We start from the raw sequence: 20,044 nt of genomic DNA, 5'->3' as shown, positions 1-20,044 counted from the left end.
CTGTCTCCCTCCCTCTCTCTCTCTCTCTCTCTCTGTCTCCCCCACTCTCTCTCTCTGTCTCCCTCCCTCTCTCTCTCTCTCTCTGTCTCCCTCCCTCTCTCTGTCTCCCTCCCTCTCTCTGTCTCCCTCCCTCTCTCTGTCTCCATCCCTCTCTCTGTCTCCATCCCTCTCTCTCTCTCCCTCTCTCTGTCTCCCTCCCTCTCTCACTCCACCTTAAATTATTATTACTTGTAATAAAGTAACCTGTCTGAACATTAAACTAAGAAACCAGCTTCTGTAAAGTTAAATTATTAAGATAATGTGTGGTTTGCATTGATATGGAAACTAAGATACTGTAAGATATAAAACTACACTCTAATTGTTTGTGGTACTTATTACATTCCGTATGTCACACTCTCTGTTGTGTAGAGTATGAGTGAAACTTCAGCCACTCATTGTTTGTGTCTGTTTGTCTCCCCAGGACCCTCGCAGCAGTTTAGAAGATATGGTTGAGCAGTGTAGAGTGATTTCTGAACAGGTATGTTATTCTTGTTGTGTACACTTTCTCTCTCTCTCTCTCTCTCTCTCTCACAAACACACACATATACAAGACATTATTTCAAATAATTAAACCATTAATTTACTTGTGGTTCTTCCTCTGCCACCCAATCTACTATCTATCCCCCTCCACATACCTCCACTCTAACTACTTCAACTATCACTTTTTCTTAACTTTGCCCCACTAACTTCTCTATTCTTCTACCTTTGTGTTCCTTTCTATCTCTTTCCTCCCACCTCAACTCCTCCCTGTTACCTCTCAACTCTCACTCCACTTTTCCAGATAAGTCAGAAGAATGTGGAGAAGTTAATGCAGGAGATTGATGATATGCTCAAATTTATTGACCGTCCTGACATGAAGGAGGTGAAAGGTCTGGAGAATCGCCTCTACCAGTTGGACCACTTGATAACCAACACTCGTACCATAATGGATAAACAGACCAAGTTCTATCAGGTAAGTCTATGTAACCTGGCTGTTATGATGGTAACATTAGGTGTTCAAATCCACTTCACTTCATCTAGTTTACTGTTTTTATTTCATGTTACTCACACTGAGGACATATCCACACCTGTAATATACTTAAGCCATCTGACTTGACCTGTGATACACCTGTAACCATTTGTCTTAATCTGTAACATACTCACCCAGAACAAACTGCCTATGATATATACACACTAACATTCACAACACATTCTTAGAAAGGAAATATTGGAACCTGTGGCAATATTTGACCTAAAATTCTGCTGAACACAGTTAAAGAAGTTTGCTAAAAGTTTGGTGCTTGTTGTTGTTAGTCTAATCGCAGATTGGATCTCTGACCAGGCTTCTCATGACAACGAGCTCCGCCTGTATTGTAAAGTGGGTAGTGAATAGATGTGGCTTTGGTATGGCCCTAACCAGATAAGAACTGGGCTAAAGCCTTTGACATGTCTATTCAGTGGCTAGTTTTGGTTTCACTTTCAGCAGCTGGGCCCCTACAATGTTCAGTGGTCAGACTAAATTATCATATCTCAGAATTATTTTGCATTGTGCGCTTAGTCCATCAGTGATACTCTCTTGTCTCTCTTGTAGGCTTTAGAGCTTTAGTAGCAACTGCTGTGAAAGTTTGAGACATTGAGGGATATCCTGCTTAAACAAAACAAGGACACAAGACTGTGGAAGCAAACATAGAGATTGTTATCACAGTATCACTTGGTCAGACACCAAATAAACTATCTTGAGCTGCAACATGCCCACACACGCAGAGGAAACTAGTAGTGGTCTGCATTAGCAGAAAGTATTTTGTAAACAAGTTAACAACAATCCATTACATAAGTTTACATCACAGTACAACCTGAACATTTACTTTCTTTTGGACAGAAATTTTCCAGCCAGTTAGAAACGACCAGCAGAATGGACTGTGAGTGCCTGTCGGAGTACTGGAAGAACCACAAGAAGGATCTGATGGATCTCTCCGAGGGACACAATCAAATTAAAATATTCAGGAAGAGATGCTGCAAGGCCAAAGAAGAACTCAGCAAGAACCTTCATGTTCGCCTTCAGTAAGTAGTTGACTTTTATCTCAGTTGTTTGACTTGGTCAGTAGCCAATGGGCATCAGATTTTGGTGTTGACTTGCCTAAAGTGTTGATAATTATCCTGTAATCCAGGGTCACCTAACCATCAGGTGGTGGGCCGATATTGGGTCATAGATCATTTGGTTCCAGGCTGCACAGAAAGAATAAATTTTATGCATGGTGTTTTTACATTATATATGTAACATATATGTAATAATTAAACCATATATTATGCACTTAATTGTTTTTATGTTATACTCACGACTCCCTGGTCTGTGGGAAAATTGTCTTGTATGGAACTGGTCTGTAGAAAAATAGTTTGGGGACTGCTGCTGTAATCTATTGGGCCCTTGGGTCACTCCTGCAACTTCCTCTGCTCTACCCATTTCTGTGTAATGTACCTGGTGTAAGACAGTCTGATGGAGTTTGTATTATAGATCTCGATACTATACTCATATGTCGAGTTACAATCAACTCTACTTTAATGTTGCAGAGATTTTACTACCTTGTACCTTTTTACAGTATAGTTGTTAAGGACATAGGTATTTTACCTACAGACAAACATCATTTCTAGTAAGACATGAACCAGTCACTTCTCTACCAGTTGTCTGGTACTCCAGCAGTTCACATATGCGTTCTTGCGAGCTTTTGTTTATAAACTTATCTTATAATAATTGTTTCTGATTTAAGCACATAGTCAACTTTTTTGAGGGGTGGGGCAGGGAGTTGTCAATAACATCAGTCCCTGCATTAGACTGGTGCTTTATTTTATTGACCTCTGAAGGAATGAAAGGCAAAGTTTGATCTTGTCTGATAATAATGGAAATTGGAGAAGAACATTCATCTTGATTGATCTCAGTACTGGAGTGGTATTTTATTACAGAAAATCTTTATGTAAGAAAGCTTGATAATAACCCTTTTTACTATAGGCACAAAGCCTGGAATCTTTGGTGGGGGTCGCTAGCTGATTACATCGACCCCCAGTGCTCAGCTGGGACTTATTTTATCAACTCCAAAAGGTTGAAAGACCAAGTTGACCTTGGCAGAATTTGAACTCAGAGCAGAAATATAGATGAAATGCTGCTAAGCATTTTGCTTGGGTTGCTATTAATTCTGTCAGCTTGCCACCTTGAATATCGGCTTCAAATTTTTGCACAAGGCCAGCAGTTTCTGGGGAGGGGTTAAGTTGATTATATTGACCTCACTTCTTAACTGGTATTCAGTTAATCAACCTCAATAGGATGAAAGGCAAAGTTGACCTCAGCATAATTTGAACTCAGAACGAAGATGGAATACTGTTCAACGTGCTAATGATTCTGCCAGCTCACCACTTAAATAATACTATTAATCTTTTCTAGTATAGGCACAAGGCCTGAATTTTTTTGGGGAAAGGGTTATGTTGATTACATTGACTCCAGTACTCAACTGGTGCTTAATTTATTGACTCTGAAGGATGAGAAGCAAAATCGACCTTAATGGAATTTTGACTCTGAAAGTAAAGACAGACGAAATATTGCTAAACATTTTGCCCAGTGTGTTAACAGTTCTGCTAGCTCTTGCCTTCATAATAATGATGATGTTTTCAAATTTTGGCACACTGCCAGCAATTTTGAGGGAGAGGACAAGTCAATTACATTGACCCCAGTACTTAACTGATACTTATTTATCGACCCTGAAAGGATGAAAGGCGAAGTTGACCTTGACAGTATTTGAACTCAGAACATAAAGGTTGCCGAAATGCTGCAAAGCATTTTGCCCAGCGTGCTAACAGTTCTGCCAGTTCAGTACCTTATAATATTTCATTTTCCACTGGAGCAATAACTGAAGAAATTATAAGGACAGATTGCAAAAACAAAAAACAGTTGGAGATTTTAACCCAGGCACAATACCACAGTTTTCGAGTGAGGGCACAGTCAGTTAAATGAACCCCAGTATTTGATTGGTAATTTCATTTACCCCTAGAGGGACGGCTGATAATTTTGGCTTTTGTGAGATTTGAAATAAAATAAAACAAGGCATATTATCTGTCTTTTCATTGATTCTGGCAATTCACCATCCTTGATGATAATATTCAGGATAACAGTAATTGGGTATCACGTTAGATAACCTGTTACACGTTTTTTTTGTGATGGTTAACATGGCTTTTTACTGTTTGCTTTGTCTAGATGGGTCATGTATGTGGAGCAGCTGATTATGGAGAAAGAGAGGAAGATAAAGATTGAGTCTGAAAAGATCAAAAGACAACGCAAACATCTGAAGATTTTACAGCAAGTGCATGATTCAGCCAAGATGTACATTAATGCTTTGGTGGAGATAATACGTCGCAAGAACTATTCCACACAATTCCTAACTGTAAGTAGTCTCTGTTTGTCTGTCTGTCTCTCTCTCTCTCTCTCTCACACACACAGAGTAAGATTAATTTCTCAACCAATGTTGCTATCTGAGAAGTTTTGATGTGTAAACCATTACACCCTGCACAATCACTGTCACCATTTAACGTCCACTTACCAATGTTTGCATGGGTTGGATGAAGTTTCCTTTGAGGCAGATTTTCTGCTACTGGATGCTCTTCTTGTTGCCAACTCTCACCTGTTTCCAGACATGTTCATACAATATATTGGAAATGAAAGACACTGCTTGTGTAATTGTAATACTCATTTACAACTATCACACAATGTCAAGACAAAGAGAGAGAGAGAGAGAGACACACACACACACACACACACACACACACACGTATCTTTCATTTTTCTGTCTACCAAATCCACTCACATGGTTTAGGTTGACCCAAGGCTAAAGAAGACACTTACCCAAGGTGCCACACGGTGGGACTGAACCTGAAACCATATAGTTTGGAAGCAAACTTCTTCCCACACAGCCATACTCATCCCTCAGGCATAGCATTACACCATTACTTTGTACAACTGCTGCACACACTGACCAAGTCCCACCACGCCCTTTGTGTTTACCGATCACCCTGCATATCACCAGCTCTGCTCCAGAGTCCCTTGAATACAATGTGGTTTGAGTTGAACCGATGTCTCTGAAGATGAGAAGTTAACAAAATATCCATCCACTTCACTGCTGTATTTGTTGCTTTAGATACCAGTTATACACTGAGGTCAGGCAGATTGGCTGCAGTTTGAACTTAATGGACCCACTTACTAGGGAATCAGTGGTAGCTATGCATGCCTTCTAAGGATTTCAAGATCCAGTTGGCATGGCTGGGATTGAACCTGTAACGTTGGAGTGGCAACATATTGACTAGCAGAATTTGAACTCCTATCCAGTACCTTCTCTCTTCTTTATTTTAATCAATATAAAAAGGAAAACGATACGGGATGTGGATAAAAATGTTTATATCTACTGCATATGTACAAATATATACATGAGTATTGTATATACATACATATGCATGTATGTGTGTGTGTGTGTGTGTGTGTATATATATATATATATATATATATATACATACACACACACACACACACTAATCCATGAGTGTACAGATATATATATATATATATATATATATATATATATACCCAATGCCAATAAATTAATATAAATGTAGCCACTATAGACATCTGAGGTGTGTAGAAAATATTTTGATGTCCATAAGATTCATCAGCATCATCATTTAACATCCGTTTTCCATGCTTGCATGGGTTAGATGGTTTGATTGAGGACTGGCAAGCTAGTAGGCTCCAATCTGATCTGGCAAGGTGTCTGCAGCTGGGTGCCCTTCCTAACGCCAGCCATTCTGAGAGTGTATTGGGTGCTTTTATGTGCCACTGGCACAAGAGCCAGTTGGAGAGCACTGGCATTAACCACATTCAGATGGTGCATTTTACATGCCACTGGCACAGGGAGCCAATCAGGCAGCACTGGCATTGGCCACAACTATTTCTATTTTGATTTCAATTTTACTTGACACAATAGGTCTTTTCAAACACAGCGTATCACCCAACGATTCAAGGGTACTTATTATTATTATTATTATCATTATCATTATTATTATTATCATTATTATTATTATTATTTTTATTATTATTATCATTACTACTACTATTATTATTTATTATTATTATTATTATTATCATTATCATTATTATTATGGAAGCACTTTTTAGTCCCAGGTTAGACCTGATCCAGCAGATATGACTGATGGCTTTCAATAGTGGTGTGAGAGGGATTTGACTGCTGTTTCTAGCATGTCAAGCGTCACATATGGGTTACTGGTGGTGGTGGTGGTGGTGGTAGTAACCTTGAGTAAAGTGGTGGGTGTGATGAGGGGGTAAAGTATGGTGCTGCTGTTGCTGCTGCTGCGACTACTGATGATGAATGCATATTCCTCATGATATCTACTGTTACTATTTCTGTTACAGTGGGCCAGAAATGTTGCCGCTACATCACATTCTCTGTATATAGGTGAACTTCAAGACAGACAGAATTTCTCAGAAACATTTAGTGAGTAATTCCTTTTTATCTTCTCTCTTTCAGTGCTGTTTATCTCTCCAGATGGTCCTCTTAATCCAGCAGACGTTCCTGCAATGACCATCTTATTTTTTCTCTTCTTGGCTCTATTGTGTTACAGACATTATTAATCAATGTATTTTTATTAAAACAATAAAGTGTAGTTTCTAAGAGATTTGATTACTATTTTTAGCAAATGAAATGACCATGTAGAAGCTCCCTTATTGGCTTGTTGTTGGTAAGTGAGGGCTAGTATTGTGTGTAATGAACTTGTTTACCATTTGTTGTTAGATATTGTTGGTTTTACATGTCTTCTGACTTTTGGGAATCATTGATCATTTGGAAGTTGAATATCATCTGTTGGAGGTATAAAGCACAAGACATATTGGTGAGGTGTGAAACAAAAACATACTATTGATAAGATCTCCTGTCTAAAATGTTTGTCTCTACTTTATCTCTTATTATAAGTACTGCATTGAGCACTAGGCCTCATAGAGTTGGTTACTCGATTTCCCTGCTGTATGACTCGGGTCACACATTCCCTCTGAATGAGGTGCCACTCTGTTGTCGGATAACAGCTGACTGGACTGAAATTAAGTGTTTTGTGCAGGAACACAACACACTGCTCAGTTAGGGTCGCGATTATGAGTGTAGCACCCTAACCACTGGGCCACACATGTTCACTTTATCTCACATCACACCAATAATGAATTTTTTGCTGGTATTTCTAATCCAGTTAACAGTGACACAGACCATTACTATGTAACCTACCTAGATTGACTGTTGCCCTTACTAACCACATAAAGCTCCCCAATCTGGAGAAAACATGCAAGGTTATGAGGCACTAACTTTGTACTAAATACTAAATACTAAAAATTGACCCACTGGTAGTCTTCTGAACAGATCCTAACATTAATAGATAACTGGTCTATAAATAGACACAACTGACCTTTGACTATTTTGTTGACCATAGCTTTAGTTGCTGTGTCTATTAGCTGCATAGTGTGTAAAGGGTCTTGATTGCCCCTTGACTGACCATAGCCTTATTAGCCTGTAAATATTCATGACAGATTAGTGGTCAGCAAGAAAACATTGTAATCCTATTATGAGGTCATTTAGGTTCTTTAGGTCCTTCATCCAACAGTAATCCATTACACCCTAAGCCATTGATGATTATTTGTTTTCTTCCATTGCAGATAAACATTTCATTCAGTCCCTGTTCCATGGCTTACATGATGAACCATCAAAGTTTGCTGTAAGTCAATCAACTGTTATTTATTGTTGTTGATAATAATATACTCCTCACTCCAATTTCTTCATTTTTCACTTTTTACCGTAACCCTAACCCCCCAACCTTAACACCCTAACCCTAAAGCTAAAACCAGTACAAACGCACGAACGATGTCATAAATAACAGTGACAAACGGAATATACACTGCCAATAGTTGTTGTTGACAAACAACAGCAGTAATTTTATTCAGCTGAATACACGTCATTGATTGGTTGAAATTACTGAAACACGACAACTTTAACACGAAATAACTTCGTAAATAGAAACTTTTCTCAACAACGCTAAGAGTAAAAGATGTTTTATATGACACATTCTACCAGTGTCCGAAGTTTGAAAGTGTTCAGTTACAAAAAATTAATTTCTCGATCTGCCAATGAAAGTGAAAAGATCCTATACTTTAATATGTTAGTTACCTCCTTCGGCTTTCACTATCTGTTACTTCATCTGTCCTCATACTGCTAGTGACCATCATCAAAATGCACCATACTTGTATAATACAGGAGTGGAGCAAGGTCCCAGCCCATTTTCTCTTCTATACAGTCTGTCTGTTCAATGTTTCCTTGGAAGATGATTTAGGACAGGAACTCACAATGTGGCCTGGCTGTATTAGAGACTCCTGAAATAAAGGTTAACTGTACCAGACACTTATGAGAGCTACCTGATGCAGGAACTTATATGATCTGGCTACACTAGACATACTTACCTCACATTCTCCTCAGCAATCTATTTAAACTTACCACAACTATATTTCTGGCAGGTGTACACACTATTTATGTATTTCTATTCAGTTTCGGAATAATCTGTTTATTATTTGGAGGTGGAGGAGACACATTAAAATAACTAACCTAATTTCTCAGTATATTAACCCACCTTGGTATATTAAGTTGGTGTTTGAAACATAACATAAGATACTGTTTTATAAAACTGTGATGTAATCTTTTACCCACTGAAATACCACATTATCATTTATTTTATAACAAGATTTCAGTTGAGAATTTTGATATAAGTATGAGCCATTCTAAAAAAAAACTGGTCTTAAAGTAGGTTGATATTAAAGAGTTTATAACTGAAATAAGAAGGATTTTTTTTTTTTAAGTTATGGATGAACACTTTTGAAATTTGAGTCATAAGTTCTAACCTTACTACAAGTTGACTGGTTAACAATTAGAAAGATGTGTTTGTGTAGATGCTAACGTGTACATTGGCTGAGCTGTTTGAACGTTTGGCCTCTGAGTTCAAATACTGCCAATGTCAAGATTGCCTTTCACTTTTTCAGAGTGGTTAAGTACAAGTCTTATACTAGAGTCAATTCTTTTTATTTCTCTTTCTTTATGTCTGTCTGTTTGACTCTCCTCATCCTCTAAGAGAAATTGGCTATGACCAAACCAGAAAAGAGATGGATTCCACCAGATCTAAAAATTACCCAAGACATGCTATAGCTTATGACAGTGTCCTTATGACTCCATCAGGAGTCGAGGCCTCTGTGCAGTGGAATTTGTAAATATTTGTATGCTGTATTTTTTAGTATACAAGTTCACATAGTATATATTGTAAACATGCAATGTTAAGATTCAAACATTGTCACCATCTTTCCAAATCCTGTTGCATTTTACATGGAATTTTTGGTCCTCCAATGTTGTCTTGGTGTATAAGTCGGCCTACCTTTCTTGGCTCTAAATTTTGGACTGAAAAGTTTGACATCTATGCTGGGAAATATGGTATATCTCTATATTTTAGTTACATACTTTTACATTCTTTGTTCAATTCCCGTTGAAGCTGGCTTTGTTTTCTCATCTTTCCAGCATCAGTAAAGTATCTGTCAATTCTGGCTGAAATTTTCGTGACTGTTCCCTCTGTACCATTGTGTCTATGCTTGGTATAATTATTATGAAGAGCACAGTAACACTATGGTTTAGTATTGAACCTTTTAGCCACATAGTTATAAGTTCATATCTTACTATATAACTTCAGTGTTACACCATTAACCAAGAAACACAACTCTTTCTTTGTCCTATTCTCATGTCCTGTGCTACACTGTTCAGAGATCAGTGTTAGTAAATACATCCATTAACTGTTGTTGTTGGCACTCCGTCGCTTATGACGTCGAGGGTTCCAGTTGATCCGATCAACGGAACAGCCTGCTCGTGAAATTAACGTGCAAGTGGCTGAGCACTCCACAGACACGTGTACCTTTAACGTAGTTCTCAGGGATATTCAGCGTTACACAGTGTGACAAGGCTGACCCTTTGAATTACAGGCACAACAGAAACAGGAAGTAAGAGTGAGAGAAAGTTGTGGTGAAAGAGTACAACAGGAACCTCGTGGAGCTTTTGGTGTTTTCGCTCAATAAACACACACAACGCCCGGTCTGGGAATCGAAACCACGATCCTATGACTGCGAGTCCGCTGCCCTAACCACTGGGCCATTGCGCCTCCACATCCATCCATCCATTAACTGTAAAGACAATTCATCCAACAAATTAAGCATGTAATCATGGACAAGTGGATATAAAGCATTAATACAAACAATGTAACACAATTACATCACCAAATACTGGGTCTTTGGATACACTTGCTTCACATCCCTGTTAATAAATCCCTTTGTGAAATGTAACTCCCTCTCAGAATCATCCTTCATCTGTAATTAAGCTTTGTTAGAGTAAATACAAAATTTTCAAACATAATTTATATTTCAACATCATGTCTTTGTTGATAACGATCACTAAACCTACTTCATTCACAAAATCACATAAAAGTTCTCTCTTCTTCCCTACTCACTGGGCCAAATCAAACTTCTACCCATTTTTTGAATCATATCAATTATTTTTCCCTATTCAGTGTGCCTTATCAATGTCCCTTCCTACTTGCTAAGTCATTTCAATGTTCTTCACCCTATTTACTGAGCCATGTCAATGTTCTTCTTCACCCCTACTCACAAAACCATATCAATGTTTCTTCTTCCCCCTACAGACAACCCCTCCACGTACTTTCGATCACAACATCCCAGAGATTACAAGTGATGACATTGAAAAACTGAAAACAGCTGTTCCAGAATTAGCTAGTTCACTCATGTAAGTTACCTTGGTTTCATCTTCTTGCTGTCGTAGTTGTGTGGGTAACGTGGTGGTGATGCTGGGCAGTTTGATGCCAGGGTGTAATATGGGTCAATTGTTTGAGTTCTGACAGCCCATTTTTTTTTTCCTCCCCTAGCTTTTATAGTTTACTGTTGGTCAGAAGCATCTTTTACGGGGAAGGGTCAGTATCAGAATCCATAACTGTTTAGTGTGTTATATACAGGCCGTCATGGACACTTGAGGGAAATTTTTTAATGTTGAGTGGTTAGTGGAGAGATACAGAGGTAGGAAGCAGTTACAAGATGATGTAGGGGTAGAAGGATTGTTACAATGTTCAGGTTAGTGTTAGAGGAAGAAAGGGTTAGAGCAGTAGTAAAACCAAGTTTGTGTGGATCCAGATTAATACTTGAAACTGTGTCCCTGAGAGTTCAGTCATCCTATAGATTTCCTGTTACTTATTAATCCACTTATTGTTAATTAATCTTCTACTGTTAATTCACTGAGAAAGTCTAAATTTTTTTTCTTCCTCTTTTTAATCCTGTTTTCCAGAATGCCTCCAAAGAAAAATCTTTATAATCAACTTTGTGTGAATGTCAGTAAGCAAGTGTTTCAAGATCTTCGTAACATTTCTCCGGAGTTGGTTGAAGATAGGTTATCCTTAAAGCTGACCAACAAAGAAGAGCAGAAGGAAGAAGCCAGCCAGTCAGTATCTGCCATTGATGCTGCTACTGCTACATCTCAGAACATCTGTCCATTTACTATTGTCAACTCACCACATACTCAGAGTAATGACAGTTATTGCCAAACCCCCCCTGTTGATTTTGGCACGCATTCATCTGATGCAGCAGCTGTTGCCATTGATGAAGATTTTTGCATAGATAAAGAGGATTTAATGATGAAATCTGGATCTCCTGCTAAACAGGTTGGTGATGCACAAGCGGGAACCAGTGACAGCTACCGTCTCTCCTGTGACACCGATGCAGTCAATCAGAGCGTTGAACAGAGCAGTGAGAGTGTTTCAAGTCGAAGACATCACTGGAAAGGTCATCTGGCATCAGACACCTCTCCTGAAGTGGAAACTTCACAGGAATTCACAACAGCTGATTTTTACTTTGATGAATCTATGCCGTCATCTATTGAAGCTCCGTTACATAAGGGAATACCAAAGGAAGACCTACAGAAGATGCTGCAGGAGAAGTGTGAACTGTCGGAGAAACTCTCTCGAGAACTGCAAGCCTGTCGTGCCAGCTTTGGTGTCACGTTAGACAAACTGAAGGCTCTTAAAAACACCACGGAACGCAGCCTGCCAGAGTTCCGCGAACAACTGTGTGAACTACATGAACTGATGCGGCAAAATCAAATTGATTTTATAAGAAATGCAAGTCATGTCGAGGAAAACCTCATGGACGCTATCCGTATGTTCAATGAAAATAAAGATAAAGAGCGTGCTGATAATTTCTTGGCTTTCCAGAAAGAACACGAAATTGCACTCCAGATGATGACTGAAAAATTGGGTAAGGCCAATGAACAGATTAAGGAGATGGAACAAGAAAACAGTGCTCTTGAAGAGGAGCTGAGGCAGAATAAAAACCAGTGTGAGTTGCTTAGTCAAAAGATAAGTTTCCTGGAAGATGAGAAAGAGAAAAGTTTAAAGCAGTTAAGTGATAAATGTCAGAAGGAGATGGAGGTGGGGCTTGATAAGCAACGCAGTGAGTATGAAGGTCTCCTTGCACAGAAAAATGAGGAAATGTCGCAGGTATCAAATAATCTGGAATGTGCACAGTGCAGGGTGGATCAGTTAATGCAAGATATATCTAACATGTCTGACACTTTCTCTGAGACAAACAAGAAAGAGAAAGCTGAGCTGATTGAGAAACTAGAAAGCAGTTTCATGTCTGAGAAAATGCAAGCTGTTGAGGAAGCAAAGCAGCTGCTGATTAAAGAACATACCGCTTCCTTAGAATCCCTGAAATTGGATTATGCAAACTTAGATGAGGAATATAAGTCGATGCAATCCAAGTTAAATGCGGAGAAAGAGCAGGCATTACATTCACTACATTGTGAACTGTCCACCACTCTTAATGCTGCCATGTCTGAGCTGAACCAAAATCTCACTTCCAAACTGACTGAGTGTGAGGCCAACTTAAAACAGACTCAAGCTGAGCTGCTAGAATACAGGCAGCTTGCTGCTCGGCCAAAACAGTGTGATGGTCAGTGTCAGACTTCCGAATCTGTGATAAGTGTAGCTGATTTTGAGCAAAAACTCAGGGAATCCACTAGTGACTATGGTACCAAACTTGAAGCTGAGAAAACGGTGAGAATCTGTTTACTTGCCTTCATTTTCCTTTTTGTCCCAATTTCTTTTGCTTACATGTTTTATGGTAAATAATTTCCTACCCACATTTGTGCCTACATACATACATACTATTACACACTCGTGTGCACATTTACAAACCACAATTACACACATGTACATTCAAGATTATTTACAAGCATATATGTACAAATAACATCTAAGATGATCTGTCTGTTCGGACTTAGGTTATTGTAACCTTAACATACATTATCAACTTAGCAGAAGATTAACATAGCCTTGACTTACACTTGGGATAAAAGATATGTTGTATATATACATGAACCCCACAAGCTATGCAACCCCTTGTTTTCATCATGTCTCAATGACAATGTATTTTATTTGTTTTTATGTGAAGAGTTTGGGAATAGTGTAAATAGAATAGATTACATTTTAATTTTAGGTTGTTTATTAAAAGTTATTTTGAGATGATTCTGGAAATGTATTTAAAGTTTCAGTCAGCTGCTTCCTTGACCAGTGTCTTCCAGTTTATTAAAGTGTATCTATTTTTTAATATTTTCTCCCTGTGATCACACACACACACACACACACACACACTCTCTCTCTCTCTCTTTTTCTCTCTCTCTATCTATCTATCTATCTAATATTTTCAGTGCTGCAAATAATTTAAACATGTTATATGTTTAGTGTTAAGACAAAAGGTCTAATGCAGAAGTATTTGTTGATTTCTGTATTTCAGCCACCCCAGAAGCACAATGTGTATTTTTTGTTAACTGGCCTTTTCATCTATTTTTTACTCATTCTGGAGTTGTTTGATTGTTAATTTTTATATGTGAAGATGTAAAAATGATACCTCACCTCACAGTGACACTATCATTTCTCTGTGTAATGTCTCACTTCACTGTAACAGTGACACTCCTCACTGTGATGCTACACCACATTGTGACACTATCTTGTTGCATCGTGATATTGTCTATCACATTGTGACACCGATTCACTATGCTGTGATGACTCTCCATGCTGTGAGAACTCACCACACTGTAACGACTCACCATGCTGTAACGACTCACCATGCTGTAACGACTCACCATGCTGTAATGACTCACCATGCTGTAACGACTCATCATGCTGTAATGACTCATCATGCTGTAATGACTTAGCATTTCACTATGACTCACCCCACTGTCCCAACTCACTATGCTGTAATGACTCATCATGCTGTAATGACTCCTCATGCTGCTATGACTCCTCATGCTGTTATGACTCCTCATGCTGTTATGACTCCTCATGCTGTTATGACTCCTCATGCTGTTATGACTCCTCATGCTGTTATGACTCCTCATGCTGTTATGACTCCTCATGCTGTAATGACTCCTCATGCTGTTATGACTCCTCATGCTGTTATGACTCCTCATGCTGTTATGACTCCTCATGCTGTTATGACTCACCATGCTGTTATGACTCACTGCACTATGACATCTCATTACACTATGATACTCGTTATGGCTCTGTCTCATTATTCTGTGAAGATGTGTTATCCCTGTCATGTCTCACTTCTGTCTGCAAAGCTGTCTTATCTCCCACACCTTCCTCATTTTTAATTGAGATTGTAGATGAAAATATTTTTTCAATGTATATATTTATTTTTGTATAATGGCAGGGATTTTAGGTATTTGCCTGAGTAAACCAAAGATCAGGGTTTTATCCCTGCAGTAGTCTGTGTTGTGCTTCTAGTCAAGTTATATATTCACACCTACTAAATGCGGGATGTGAAATATTAGTTCCCATGTCTTAACACTTGATTCAGCCTCATATCTATAATATTTTGGCTACAATAATTTAGTTTTCACATCAGTAGAAACATCTTGTTAACCTAGGGGGTTGGGTGTTAACTGTAGAAAAGACAGCTTCAGTTTGAACATTGCATCCCCTGTTATGTTGTGACACATAGCATGCTGCTATAACTGTGCCTCAGTCTGCTTGGCTGATAATAGATACTACATGTTACAGTTAAGTAGTTTGCACTTCAATAATTCACATGCTTATATCGAAATGTGTACAACCAGCCAACCATGTTATAACAGGGAAAATACTGTTGTAGCATATAAAATGAGACCAGAATACCTTCTCCTTACTCAGTCTGTAAAATCTACTCTTGGCTTACTGAGAATATTCAGTGAGTATCTAAAACTACCAAAACCATCCTAAGTCTGTGATTCCAAAAAGTTTCATGTCAAAACTGCCATCCACATTGCCCCTCCCCTATTCAGTCAAAATAGATGTAGGTTCAATTTCTATTTTTTGTAATTTGTTCTTAAATTGTTTAACTTTATTTTACTTGGTGTTTCAATAGAGTAACACCAAGGGTTTTTCATTGAAACCCTACACATTCCACTATGTGGTTGTTTTTGTTATTGTCCAATGCTGCTCATTCCTGCTATAGCTGACCCCTGACTTGGCTGTGGCTAATCCAAGAGTATATCCCTCTGTTTTGTTTATTGTTATTGATGCTGGTGGTGGTGATAGCACGGATGCAGAAGTGAGCCAGATATTTTTCTGGTATCTAGTTTGATGCCTTCCTGTTGTAAGCTAAACCTGCTGTGGTAGGATTTTGTCTTTCGTCACTTCAGAATATCATTAAAGTACCAGTAATATATTTGAGTGAGATTTAATCTCCTTATGCCTTTTTTCTTTGGTAACTTAAAAAGTAAATGAATTTTTTTTTTTAATAATTTAGATACCCCACACCGAGTTCTTGGTGCGCTTACTCATTGTTTGGCCAGTTTCTATTCCTTCTTGGAATCATCTCACTTGATTTTTTGTTGTTCTTGTTCTTGAAGAAGGCATAAAAGTCACACAATTTCCTATCATAACAAAGCATTCCTGTAGATTAGCCAAGTCAAGTGTTTGTGTGTGTGTGTGTCTGTGTATATATATATATTTACACATAGGTGATGCTGAAAAGCTCCTAGCTTTAAGGGTATTGTGAAAGGCTTGGTTGGGGCCCAAACTTCCAAGTTCTTTTACAGGGCTTACGAAAACTGAAGGACTGCTGCAATAAGTGTGTGAATCTGAGAGGGGAATATGTTGAATAAAATCATAATTAACTAATCCCCCTGTATTTTCTTTCACCCAAAGCTAGAAAAATTTCAGTACCCCCTTGTATATTTGTGTGTATGTATGAGAGAGCACACACACACACACACACAATACTGTCATCAGTTAAATGGTAGAGTTGTCGGCTGTTATTTAAACTCTGATTGAATAACTGCAAATAAACTGCATGAAACCTTTGGTATGGGATTACTGAATTCTATTAAAAGAAATTATTTATTCATCCATGTAGTGTTGAGCACTCATTCTTCTAAAGTATAGCTGTATGTATATGTGTGTATATTTTTATAAAAGTATATTTTTGTATGTATGTGTGTGTGTGTGTGTGTGTGTGTGTGTGTGTGTGTGTGTGTGTGTGTGTGTTTGTATATATATTTGGAGAGATTTTTTTTCTCAAAGAGTTAAGATTAAGAAAAGACCCTTTTTAGAAAGTCAAAATACACTAACCTTTGGCAAGAGATTTCACAAAATGTGTGTGGGCTTTGCTTTTATAGATGTGCAAGCGCTTTCAGTTCTTAACATTTTTAAGCACATGTTATTATATATAGTGGAACTTGTTTTCAGTAAAATTGTTGTTGACTATTTCCAGTTTAGTTTTGGACTCAGAAATCTTATGAAATATTCTTCTTTTGCCTTCCAGAGAAGGTCGTTCTCTTCATTTGTTTTATGAAGAGGGAAAATTGTAAATTTTCCTTATGCATGGGTGGGATTCTACAAACAATCTTAAGAACCACAATATTCTACAAATAGCCAAACACCATCTACCAATTCTACACCAGTCCCCATGTCTCCGACAAATAATTAAGGAACAACAAATAATCAACAGCCGAAGGCTACCACCAAATCTTAAAAAACTTCTAACCAAAGCAAGATTTGCATCAGAGGAAGAAATGATGCAAGTTACTAAATGTGGAGACCCCCGATATGGGACATATTATTTAATAGAACAGAGACTAGTAAAAAAATCCAAGAATGGAAAAGAATTAAAGGTGAATGCAAATATGAACTGCAAAAGCAAAAACCTGATATATTGTATCACATGCCCACAATGCAACGAACATTATATTGGGGGAAGAAAAATGAAACTAACCAACCGTGAAAATGTGCATAGACATCAAATAAAACATCTGCTCTTAGATGTATGCCATGTAGCGATCATTTGGACACTTGTGCACAAGGAAAATTTACAATTTTCCCTCTTCATAAAATAAATGAAGAGAACGACCTTCTCCGGAAGGCAAAAGAAGAATATTTCATAAGATTTCTGAGTCCGAAACAAGACTGGAAATAGTCAACAACAATTTTACTGAAAACAAATTCCCCTATATATAGTAACACGTGCTTCAAAATGTTAAGAACTGAAAGCGCTTGCACATCTATAGAAGCAAAGCCCACACACGTTTTGTGAAATCTCTTGCCAAAGGTTAGTGTCTTTTGACTTTCTAACAAGGTTCTTTTCTCAGTCTTAACTCTTTCACACATACATACATACACACATATATACATATATATATAAATAGGTGTGTGTGTATTTATGGGTGCTGAGTCCCCTTCATATAAAAAAGACAAAACTATAACTTAGTAGTTTGATCAATAGAAAATAAAATATTTTTGAGACAGCACTAAGTGCTGGAGTTCCTTAATAATAATCCACTATTCACTACCCCTCTTAAGTTTGAACCATTGTGCTTCTGTTGGAAATCATTATTGGTGTATTGCCAAAATTATTAAGCACTGGAATAACAGTGTCCTTGCATTTAGTTACATCTTGTTGTTTCAGGTCAAATTCTGCTAGAGAATACTTTACATCCTTCTGATGGTTATATACTGATATCAATTTAATTGACTGTTTAAGGCAGTTGCTGGCAGAATCGTTAGCATGTAAGGCAAAATGCTTAGCAGCAGCAGCATTTCATCTGTAATTTTATGTTCTGAGTTCAAATTCCACCAAGGTCAATTTTGCCTTTCATCCTTTCAAGGTCAATAAAATAAAGTACCAGTTGAGCACTTGGGTCGATGTAATTGACTTACCCCTTCCCCCGAAATTATTGGCCTTGTGTCGAAATTTGAAACCAATTTAATTGACTGTTTGGCAGAATTGTTAGACCATTGGACAAAATGCCTTGTTGTCTTTATTGCTTTGAGTCCAAATTCTACTGAGGCCAGCTTGTCTATTCATCCTTCGAGGGTCAATAAAATAAAGTACCAGTTAAGTACTGGAATTGATTTGACTCCTCTCCCACAAAGGCAGCAAGCTAGGAGACTCATTAGCATGTTGGACAGAACGCTTAACGGTATTTCTTCAGGTTTTACATTCTGAGTTCAAATTCAACTGAGGTTGATTTTGACTTTCATCATGGGGTTGATAAAATAAATACCAGCTGAACTCTGGGATCAATATAAGCAGCTACCCCCACTGCCACCAAAATCTCAGGCACTGTACCTATAGTAAGAAGAATTATTATGGGGGTTGATGAAGTAAGTTGCAACGAAACGCTAGGGTTGATGTAATCAACTAGTCCTATCCCCCAAAATTTCAGGCCTTGCACCTAATATAGAAAGGATTGTTATCATCATCATCAATTATTATAATTGAGTGAGAGAGCAGCGTATACCATCAAAGTGACACCGGGGTACAGATATAGGAAGCTCAATATACCCATCATGACTACCCGTCTGATAATGGTACACCAGGCACATGCATGGCATAGTGATCTCACATCAAGATAAGCAGTGCATGACCTTGCAGATGGGACCCAGTTAAAATTTTCTTCAGGTTGAGTAGTCCATTCTGCTCAAAAGGTCCCTGAATAAGGTTTGTTTAAGGATGATGAATGAAACACCCATTATTATAATTTTTATTATTATTTATAAAATAAAAATGGCTAAAATAGTAAAAAGGAATATAGTGGACGGTTGACCATGAGTAAGTATTTATTGTATTTACCTTAGAGGAGTAAGAAGCAAGGTCGACTGTGGTTAGATTTGAACTCAGAACCGTCAGGGATAAAAGTAAGCACTTCAGTTGCTCCTAGTCATCTGAAGGGGCTTCCTGGAGGGTCATTTTTCATTGTTACCTGTAATATAGTGGAGATCAGTCCACACAACTATACGCCACTTCCTCCACCTCCTCACATTTGCAATATGTTTATGATGTAAATTTCTGTGATATAATTGGCTGAAATATAGATTATTCTGAGAGTTGATTAGTTGTCGATCTCCCTCTCACTTGCTTTCCTCTTTTTTGTAAATCTATATCTTAATTAATTAGTAATTAATATGGAAGTATTTGATCTGAGGAGTATATAGTTATTTATTGAGGTTGTTGGTAGGAGGGGCAGGTTTTACAGTCAGGGAGGACTGCAAAGTTTATGGCGACTGTGCCCCAACCTTTTGTGTATTTTATACTGTACTACATACAGACATATTTGTAACACATACACACACACACACACATACCACACACTACTACATCATTTTTGCATTTACTGTGTGTTACTACTACTAATGTTCCTCTATCATCTCTGGATAAAAGTGAAGAAATTGAAACCAAAAGTCTGCTGAGATGACCCAACATCCACCTAATGAAGACATCTCAACTGACCACTGTCCATACCATCAAATGCCAGAATGGCCTTTTGTTGTTGTTGCTGTTGTTACCCCAATCTCTTTGCATGTTTTT

The 20,044-nt window shown here is 37.9% G+C and overlaps 1 protein-coding gene across 3 annotated transcripts in view; it reads left to right on the top strand.

Annotated features, from left to right (window-relative positions):
* LOC106874584 (RB1-inducible coiled-coil protein 1) overlaps positions 1 to 20,044 on the top strand; it is a 121,680-nt gene that overhangs the window by 77,777 nt on the left and 23,859 nt on the right. For all 3 annotated transcript variants that reach the window (XM_014922372.2, XM_014922371.2, XM_014922370.1), the window contains exons 9-16: positions 461 to 517; positions 821 to 991; positions 1,898 to 2,079; positions 4,259 to 4,445; positions 6,482 to 6,563; positions 7,766 to 7,824; positions 10,831 to 10,931; positions 11,484 to 13,248. In XM_014922372.2, the coding sequence (XP_014777858.1) occupies positions 461 to 517; positions 821 to 991; positions 1,898 to 2,079; positions 4,259 to 4,445; positions 6,482 to 6,563; positions 7,766 to 7,824; positions 10,831 to 10,931; positions 11,484 to 13,248 (2,604 nt within the window). The remainder of the gene's footprint in view (positions 1 to 460; positions 518 to 820; positions 992 to 1,897; positions 2,080 to 4,258; positions 4,446 to 6,481; positions 6,564 to 7,765; positions 7,825 to 10,830; positions 10,932 to 11,483; positions 13,249 to 20,044) is intronic.

Source organism: Octopus bimaculoides, chromosome 8 (assembly GCF_001194135.2).
Source record: "Octopus bimaculoides isolate UCB-OBI-ISO-001 chromosome 8, ASM119413v2, whole genome shotgun sequence".
In the NCBI taxonomy this organism is placed as follows: domain Eukaryota; kingdom Metazoa; phylum Mollusca; class Cephalopoda; order Octopoda; family Octopodidae; genus Octopus; species Octopus bimaculoides.
The sequence above is the reverse complement of the archived record's forward strand: the minus strand, read 5'-3'. Positions and strand labels throughout refer to the sequence as shown.